General features: G+C 38.2%; 1 protein-coding gene across 3 annotated transcripts in view; it reads right to left on the bottom strand.

The window, feature by feature from the left end:
• Window positions 1-372: 372 nt before the first annotated feature.
• Window positions 373-10,364, bottom strand: part of AKAP7 (A-kinase anchoring protein 7) — an 82,581-nt gene continuing 72,589 nt past the window's right edge. Inside the window, exon 8 of one of the 3 annotated variants that reach the window (XM_041423780.1) lies at window positions 373-472. In XM_041423780.1, the coding sequence (XP_041279714.1) occupies window positions 444-472 (29 nt within the window). In that variant the 3' untranslated portion in view covers window positions 373-443. Of the gene's footprint in view, window positions 473-1,585; window positions 3,825-10,364 lie in introns of those variants that run through there. The other 2 variants (XM_041423776.1, XM_041423777.1) reach the window with 2 other exon arrangements.

Below are 10,364 nucleotides of genomic sequence, written 5' to 3'. Positions count from 1 at the left end.
TTTTGGTCTGTGCCTGGACCAAGCCTAGATGTCAAGAAGTTTCTCCGTAAGTCATTGGCAGTTCCAGCTAGATTAGTCCTGGAAGCTGAGCTACTGCTTTTAAATCTGTCACAGACAGCTCTACAATCAGCAGTGCAGAAATGCTCTTTGAGTTTGAGCAAACTGGAAGGTAGAACTGAAAACAAAACATGGACAAACTTGGACCATCTGCTTTGAAATGCCAACACTTTCCTAGAATAACCTGTGCATCACTACCTTAAGACATTCCCCAGAAGAAGAGCTTATTTAAGAAACAGAATTGTTGTCTGAAAATGATTTGTGTGAGGAAGGCAATATATTTGTTCTGGTGGGTGCATCTCTGAGCTTCACACCTACCTATATCAGGTTCAGTCTTTATGTATCTGCATTCTTCAGTGCTCATCTCATAGCTCCATACAAGAGATTTATCCTTCAATCTGGCAGCCAGGCTTCACTGCCAGTGGAGAAAAAACATTGAGAAAGAAAGAAGGGTTACCATAAGAAAGTGAATCCAGATGCAAGGGTTTTTCCCCTCTATTGTTTTAAATTTTGAGTAAATTGACAGTCCTTCTTATCAAAACCAGAAGTAAAGGCTATTTTAAGAGAACATGAATGGTTCAGAAACAAAAGCCCTGTTGATTTTTCTGTCTCAAAACATCTAAAAATTAAAGATGTGTTTGGGTTGCTTAAACACAGGTATCCAGAGTCTTTTTAGAGGCTCTGGGGTGTCCCCTATCCCACAGATCCTGATCCAGTAGAATGTCCCCTTTATGGTTTCTGCCATATCTGGCAGGCACACTCCAGTACATATCAGATGATGCCTTTGCTCAGGCTCTCAACTCTCCCAAACATTTTTCAGAGCTGCTATTCTCGATGCCATCCATAGGAACTGAATGAGCAGGCTCTCGAATAATGAGGTCACCTATCAAAGTGCCTGGACATAAATTCAGTGATTAATTTTCACAGTTTTACTTGAAATATGAGAACAATGACTGTTACAAGCTTAATGGTATAAAAAGGCCCTTAATCATAGAAATTACTTGTATAGAGGAATGGGAGATGACAATCCATGATTCAGATATAATAGAATAAATTGTTTTCCAGTTTTCACAGCTGAGTGTCTGATTTTGTGTTCTTATATGCAAGTTGGATTCAAATTGCTTGATAGCCTATAAAAAGCTACCTCCCAATGATCTCCAGGGATGATTTCAGATTGATTTTTTTTAATCTATCATTCTAGAGCATTTTGAGACTACTTCTTTAACTCACACTTCAAGAGTGGACCTCTAGGAAGTTGTAACCAGTATTTATTTCTAAACCTGCCCTGCCCAGAACATAAATTAATCCCAAGAGTTTCAAAGATTTTTCCTGGAAAACAATAATGACTTGGGCCTAGTTTATCTGCATGATTTCAGCAGCCAAGCTCCAGAGCAGTATGTTGGCACAACACTCTGTAGTCAGCTTAATGATGTGATTCACTGGAGCACTATTTCTCTCCTGTAACCCTGGTACTTGCAAGCACTTATTATTCAAGTCCATTTGGAAACAGGTGAAAATGTACACGGAGTGCAAAGGAAAAATATTTTATTGTGAACATGGCATGTAAAAGATGCGTTTCAGAATATACTGTTATATATCAAATGAGGAAAAAAAAGCTCTGACGTGACATAAATGAGCAGTGCTTGAGATAAATGAAGAACATGCACACAGCTGTTCTAACAGCACAATTCTGATACCAATCACAACATATTATATAGCTTTTATGACAACTTTTATAAAAATTGCAAATATTGGACCTACTCCTGCATTGTTGTTCATCATCCAAATCTTTAGTGAATCTTGCAGGTGTGTGGAGGGAACAATGAGAGCAAACTGACACCCCACCTCAGGCAGCAGAAGACAGAGATGGAGGAACATCAAAAACAAAAGACAAAACCACTGTTCTACAAAAGTAAAAAGGCAAGTATTATCCCAAGGAATATCATTATTTGCACGAGAAATCTTAATTGCAGCATCCTGACTCCATTAAAGTCAATGAGAGTATGCCATTGAGATCAGTGGAGCCTGAATTTTATACTAAAATTTAAAACATTCTTGCTTTAGTGTAAACATCAGCAGAAACTAAATGTCAGCATCTTTACAAGTATTCAAGTGCTGTTTAAAAAAACAATAAAAAACACAACGCTAACCCAAAATGCCAGTACATATACAAAAGGCAGATAATTAAAAGAGGATTTTTTTTCCCCAAATATACATTTTGAAGTATTTAAAACCACCAGTTTTTAGTACTTGTACATCATTGTTAGGGAAGGAGTATATGAGAAAAAACTGAATTATTTACAATAATAAAGGAAGGGCACAGTGTTTGCTCAGATCTATTTGAAACCAGTATTTCTGCTTTGGAGTCATGACATATACCTGCACACTCAAACAGGTTTCAATGCAGTGTTGAGAAGTGGCTATACTTCATTATTATGAAATATAAACCTTCTGTGCAAGTATTTCAGCACGATTCATCATGAGCCATTTATACCCATTCGCATTTTCAGTTAAAAAAACCCAAACAAACCAACCTGAAAAAATGCCTGCCACAATATTTTGTCTTTAAACAACCTGATGAGATTTTCCACAATGGTAATTTACAGTCATGCATTTGGAGACTCAGAGTTAATACAACTTTTCCATTTACAGTTAGAGTTGTGCCTGTCTTCAAAGAGTTCTTTGCTAATTTTTGTGCGGATCTCAGGACTCGTTAACAGCTCCTTTATCTGATTCAGTCTGGATAACAGGGCCTGTGTTTCTCTGCGTAAAGCTTCCTTTACTAAGTCTGCTTCATGGCTCTTTCCTAGAGGAAAACAACAATATAATACATTTTATAACAAATAATGTGATTTAGAATCATTAATGTTCAGAGATAAAGAGATCATATCTGGTTTGGACAGTGTAAGTGCTCAGTGTTTCACCCATACTGATTTTTTATAAAAAGGTATTTCATCAAAAAATATAATTTACATCAACAAATGCTACCAAAATGTAAAGAACAGTACAGCATCACATTTAAGGGAAACTCCTGCCTTATTACATACTGTGTAATAGTATCTGCGATGAGTATCTGCAGTGGCAATTTTTAGCTTGGTATTGACTGCTGTTGACTAGGAAACAGCACGTGCTCTCACACGGAGCAAGCAGCCCTGCAGCACTGCCAAACCCTCGGGCGCAGGGCATCGCTTCCACTTATGGCAAGGCTTCATCCACAGTCATCCATGACAATCCAAATGACAAATGCAAAATGTTCAGTTTCTCCTCAAAAGCAAGAAAGGGACTCTTGGTATCAAGAGCAAGTGAAGACTGGAGCCGCCTGCTTCACCACTCTTGTCTTTTTCCACCGTCCATCCCTCCCAGCATTCAGCAGATTCTCAGCAGTGCAAGCACTTATTAAACCAGTAGACAGTGTCCTTCAATTCAGAACAAACTTTTGATAAGAGACTCACAAAGCAGAGTGCCTGACACCCAGCACCACATGGCAAATTTCAGCAGGGAGCGGAACATGTTTTTGTAGTTATTCTTGGTGGGATATTTGCTCCCAGGCTTTTTGCACAGTGCTCACTTGCTGTTATCATTGTCGCTCTCATTCTTGCTTTCGCTCGCTGCTTCCTCAGTTTTTGCAGGGCTCCCATCAGTCTGCCTGCTTTTGTTTTGTGTTTCTTCTAAATATTGCTGCACAGCCTTCAGCACTGCATTCTCCACCAGCCTTTTGCTGAGGCTTACCAGCTCTGCATCATCTGGCTCTGCTGCTTGCTTTTCACCTATGCATCACAACAGACAAGAGAAGGAATTCATTGCCATGCCAAGACAGTAGCTGTGATTGTATCAGAAGCTTCTGACTTGAGCTGGATTCTAAGTTATTAGCCTCTTCCTGATTGTAAAAAGTATTGTTTCTTTGCCCTCAAGCTCCATAGCAAAAGTGTTCCATAAAGATGTGTACAACGTATTAGATCAAAGATATTTCACTGCTCATGTTTCTTATAACACTCCAGCAAAAGCCTCTGGCTAACATTATAAGCACTCATTCAATGTAAAAGAGTAAGTGTGCAAATTTAATTTTTTTCTGGCCAACGATCACCAGTGACAACCGAGCAAAGATCATGGAATCACAGAATATTCTGAGTTGGAAGGGGCCAATACTTAAGTAAAAGGCCATTAAGGGAATCAAACTCACAATCTTGGTATTATCAGCTCCATGCTCTGACCAACTCAGCCAATCTCAGGGTCAACTATAGCTGGAGGCATATTTACACTTTAGCAGCATTCCTAAATTTATGTGCACCATTTTGTGATTTTGCTTCATAAATCTAAATCTATTTATTTATTGCTTGTAATTAAGGAGTTTCTTACAGGAAAAATTGCTAAAACACTCAAAGCACAGGTTACAAATATTTTTCTAAACAAAGCATAAAACTAGCACAAAACATATAGTCCCTCCCTGCCTTTCTTCTGTCTTCTATCTTAAAGCTCTAACATCAAAGTATTGCAAGTTCCAGCAGCACATTCTTAAATATCTGCTGATAAAAACGAGAAGCTGAAATTTCCATTTTGCTAAAACTTCACATGAATAACATATACAACAAACCAACTGTATGCATTGTGAGGATTCTCATACATCATTACATGTAATTCGAAATGGTACTTTTCCATGAAACATTTTCCTAATAAACTATAAACCCTACTGCAGAATCCTTTCATGAAGAATTTGTTGCAGGAAAAGCAAATTTTATTGTCTAGTTCTCATTGGTCATGCCATTTGCTATTTCACAGTCCCCTGCACTAGGTAAATAACTGTTTCCCTCCATCTGTATTTAAAGGTCATGCATTTCATGTCCTCTTCAGGCATTTGCATTCTACGACCAGTAATAAGAGGCTGCTTAGTCACACGCATCTGGTGAAAGAGATATTATTGTATGCTCTCAGCACAAAGCTTTGTACTGTTCAATTACCTAAATTTCTCATTTTTCATACATGTAAATTTATTAAAGTTTTCCAGCACATTTAGATAACAGTTAAGACTTCTATTAGTCCTCCTAGTGTACTGCACAACCTGGGAGTGATTTCACTGATAAAGCATAATTCATATGGGGATTCAAGGAGGAGAGAGAGAAGCAAACAAAACTCTTCATATTCAGAGCAGTGCTTCTCTTAGCTGTTAATCTGATCATTCTGCTCTGAAACAGTAGCTCTTCCAGTTCTGCTGGAACAGGAAGCACTGTTAGTATGGGCAAGGAAGAACTGTGCTCTCCCCCTGAAGAATCATCAGACTACATTTCTTTACATTTTGGAGAAAGTGTAGATAAATATTCTAAAGATATTAAAAAGAATATCTGGGGGGATAGTTCTGATTAAAACCAAACATAAGATTATACACCATAAGAAAGTATTATAAGAATGTAAATATAAGAATGCATTAAAAACAGAATTATCATTTCCAAGGAGAAATATTTCAGGCTACCATGCAACGGAGGCAGAAGGACTATTCCCAAAACCAAACAGCTACATACTCCACATTCTCTGACTCACTGCTTACCATATCGCTGTCTCTAAATCCTGGGTCTAAGTTTATCCTTTAACTTACAGGAAGGAGGGACTTAATTCAGACTCTTCTCTCAGGGCACCCAAGGTATTTACGAGCAGCATCTCCTTACAGCTTTTCTGAATTGATCCCACATACTCCTTTGAATGAAGCCTTTTGATTACTGATTTCCTTTGCTTCTAGTAAGATGCTCAAAAATGTGTTGATTGCCCTGGTCTATTCAGTCACTAGAAAAAGTAATTAAAATACTTAATGATTATTTAAAATAAAACTGGTTTCCAGTTGCAGAGTTTCTTGCTTTTCAGAATTGCTTGTGGGTCATGGAAATCATTACTCACACAGTGCTAATGATCTATCCATGCAACTCAGGAAAAAAAATCAATGGGAAATATGGTGCTTGACCACTCTCACACTTGACCCTGTAGTGCTTAATATGCAGAATATGATTAATCAGTCATAGAGCCTCCAGATACTACACAACAGTACTGATAGTACTGATTATATTTACTCACAGTGTAATTTTAGTTGTAGTACATCATGCATTAGGGTCTGAAAAAGGCCAGAGCTCTTCTCCCATGAACACTTTAAGCAGAACAGTTCTCATTTACAGATACATGTATAAAATCCATATAGCTACTATTGTGTCTATTATTTCAAAATAAGCAGGTAGCTCACTTATAAGTACTTTGTCATGAAAAACATCAGATTTTTATAAAACTGTACTTTTATAAGTACAGTTTATATAGCTACAGAATAATGGGTTTGTGGGTTTTTGTTTGTTTATTTTTAATATTTTGAGATATTCAAGGCTCATCAAAAGTCTGGAGTGAAGACTGTAGCACCTCCTAAGAGAGCTCTGCACTCCCACTGGAAAGGCATCTGACTGACATGTGAATGCAAATGCATGCACATCCTTGCATGAAAATTGTGCTTGGATTTATCTGTGCAGCCACTTTGGTGGACAGGCACACAGACCTATATGATTCCCTGATGCTCTGTATCTATTCTCATACTCCTAAAATAGCAGTTGTGGGAGTGTCTGCAATGCCATGGTTGGCTGGCAAGGTAGCTGGGTGCCATGGTATCGCTCCTATTCATGACTGTTGATAAAATGAAACAGGTCACATAACAGAAATGAGTGTTGAGCATCAATATCTACTTGACAATTTAACACACATCTGTCCTGTTTACATCTCTCCTTCCATGCTGCAGCTGCTGCTCACCTGCTTCTTTGATGAATACAATTCCTTTGCAACAGGCAAATGCTTCTTTGAGTGCACTTTGAGTAACATTATCGGAATTATTGGAATATCTGTGGAACTCACTGCAGATATTAATGTTTTAGATTCAAAAGGGAGGTTTAAAAATTCATACTTGCTCTGTTTATAATCTCTGTTCTGAAAAGGGAACAGCACTGTATTTGCATCAATATTGTGACACTACTTTATTTCTGTGCCTGTGAATAAAAAAATTCCACTGTCTTCTCCTCAACGTTGTTCAGAATGAAAATGAAAAAATCTTTCATTTAGTTTATCCCAGAATTCTCTTCTATAATTTTCAAAATATGAAAACCAATTCATACTCTGTGAATGTACCTCAATACATTCATGCTGAGCAGCATTTTTTATTACTAAAACTGAAGCATACCAGTTGTCCTGAAATGACCATAGTTTTTTACAAAAGGAACTATCAGCTCCACAGAATTATTCAAAAGAGGCTTTATGATCCTACATCCTACTGCTAGCAGTTATGGACATGAACCAGATGCCTGCAACCACAGCCAAGTTTGGATTCAATTTCACTGCTGTATCTTTCTACTGGACTAGGTTTAGTCTCCAAGTCTACACCCCCCTACACATTACAAGATTGTGAGCTGAATTTTGAAATACTGTATTGGAACAAATTAGATATCATGGTCCTGGTACAGCATTTTCATGGCCTTGACACAGCCTGTTTAGAGTGCATGTAGGTATCTCAGATTTGGAGAGAGGCAGGACAGTTTGAATCCCTCTACCGTTCATATGATTAGCCCATGGATTGTGATTTTTTTTTTTTTGTAAAAGATTTAATTGAAGGAAGCAACAGGTGATCCCTTTTATAGGAAAAGCCAGTTTTACATCCTTTTACCAGCTATGCTCCAAGACAATGTTCTTCAATCCTTCCCTTGTGGCCTCAACACACTGGGCTTTGTTCTTCCTTCCAACAACCTTTTTTGGCAACAAAGCAATGATAACATGGAGAATATCATAAAAGAGACCCTTAGTATTTTGAATAGGTGACCCAGCCCTTCTGAGAAATTTGGTGGCAGAGGTTCTGCTCTGCGACGAAGGGAGGGCTGTGGTAACAGATATGCTTCGATCTACCTTTTGGGTTACTCTAATAATCATTTCTAATACAGTGATTACAAACTCTATGTTTGTAATGAGCACGTGCCCATATCTAATCAGCACAGTCATTAGAGACAGGAAAGTCACAACTCTGAACATTTCCTGGTTAATTAAGAAGGACTTGCATGAAAAGTCTCGTAAGTGGTCACTTCATAAATTGACACAAATAAGGCACTGGGAGGAAGGTGAAATTATAATCTCATTATGACATGAGGGTGATGACATTTCTGTTGCTGGATGTTCCCACCAGATGTGGGACATCTAACAAACTTCTTTAGGTTTACATATATTGCTGTGTAAATACAGGACCGTCTTACAAGGCAATACCAATCTGTCCTGCATGCTGAACACATGGTTTCTAGTTTGCAGGAAAGGTTTTTTTATTTAATTTGGCACACCATGGAATAAACCTGATAAAGTAGGAATTTCTACTAAAGAGGAAATTAAGGGTGTTGCAGCTATTCAGAGAAAGTGGTGCTCTTGCCAAATTCATTAATGACAACAGGAGTATCTGCAGGATCCTTTGAGCTGCAGACTTGGCAAAAGTTTGTTTGGTTTCACACAAACCCCTGTGAAGCTCTGATATAAATTTTCTGACCATCTCTAAATGAAGAAAGAGAATGTGATCTGTTAAGCCTACTCATCCCTCTGCAAACACTAACAGATGTGATGCCACAGGCAAGAGTCTCCAGAACAAGCAAAATTTAAAAAGTTATTTAAGACTCTAGTCCTGGCATACGGGGAGTTCTGTTAAGTATCTTGGGTTTATTTTTCTGTTAAAAGGGACAGGTTAACAGAGAAATTCTCCAGCTCCTTTAATGCAGTTTAATGCTTAAATTGAACTAATTTATAAGAAGTCTAGTGCAACAGGCAGGAAAGATAGCAAAGTGGCCAAAGGAAACAAGATGGCTTTAAAAGCTGTGAGTTTTACTTGATTTTTCACATCAACACTCTGGCAGACAAAACAGGCCAAGTTACAAAAGTGGTTTTACATAGCCACAGTAACATCCACTGTGCAAGATGGCAATGGGACAACCAAAGGGTTGAGGCAGATTATGACAGCAAACATCCAGGCAACAATATTCACTCCCCTTCACCATTCACAGTGCTGCCCGGTGCCAGCAGCTCTTGGGAACAGGGAATAGGGCAGCTTGGGCCAGCAGGCTGATCAAGGAGAACAGAAGAGTTGCTCTGCCCTCTAGCATGATGCCAAGGGGAAAGCCTCCTGCTGTTTTCAGAGCCTAAGAGTGAGAGAGAAGTCAAGCTTTCCAGTTTTCCCAAGGAAAAGCTGAATTCTGGAACAAGACAGACCCATCAGTGCCTTGCGTTCAGTGGTCCTCCAGAAATAATACTGAGAATGTAACACACTATGGGTGACATGTAGGATGCATCCCCATCAGCCTTGGTCACCAGTGACCACAGACTCAGCTGGATGGTCCTGAAGGCAGAAAGACCTAGACCCTGCTAGGTCACCAAGATGAAGGAGGTGTAGGCCCAAAAACACAGCTGCTAATGAAAAGGGTATATACAAATACATATTTTAATTGCCATAATCCAAATATTTTGGCAAAACCTTTAAGTCCCTGCTTATGGACCTGTCAGCCATGAAAATCAAACGTTTACTCACCAGCATGCCGAGGCAAGTCATTTAATAAACATTCACTTCTTGTTACTGTTTCCTTATCCTTCCCATAGTCTATGGGAATTTCAGTGTCATGTCTTTAGGATTCATTTGTTACTATACAGCTTCCAAAGAGATGCTATATTGGCTGTGACTTTTCCATGCTGCTGTCAAGTATAGTAAAAAAAAAGCAATCTTTTTTGGACTAAGACAGATCGTTAAACAAGTGTTAATAAGTGAATCTGAACAAGCTGAACCTGCGTTGTTGTTCCTCCTGAGCTCAGAAAAAGGCTCCATACAAACTCATGTTATCACAGCCTCTCACATAGTACATCTCTTTCCCTGGGAAAAGCAATTATCAATGTACTTGTAAGTTATGGACAGAAAAGTCAAATTTTAATCAAGATCCATTTTCATTTAATTATTTAAGTTGCAGAGGCATGAGTTGTCAAACACAGCTGCATACTGTTTGAACTGCAAAAGGAAGATGAAATCTTGCAAAAAAAAAGATATAATTGCAATTCAAGAGCATGTCCAACAGTGTCCATAAAATACCATAATAATTTTAATTTTATTTAATAATTTAAATACTGTGTCATTATAATGAAAAAAATTGTTATCTGCAAGGTGCTTTTAACATCTCTGTAACTATACTTAATTAGATTCTGAATCTAATGGAAGAAGGTTAGAGTCCCCTCTCTCGGTATGAGCATCTTAGATAGGTTTGAACTGTTAGCAAAACTGCATCCAAAGG

Source organism: Onychostruthus taczanowskii, unplaced genomic scaffold (genome assembly GCF_017590055.1).
Source record: "Onychostruthus taczanowskii isolate IOZ18803 unplaced genomic scaffold, ASM1759005v1 scaffold8, whole genome shotgun sequence".
Taxonomy (NCBI): Eukaryota; Metazoa; Chordata; class Aves; order Passeriformes; family Passeridae; genus Onychostruthus; species Onychostruthus taczanowskii.
This window is presented reverse-complemented; position numbering and strand designations above follow the sequence as displayed.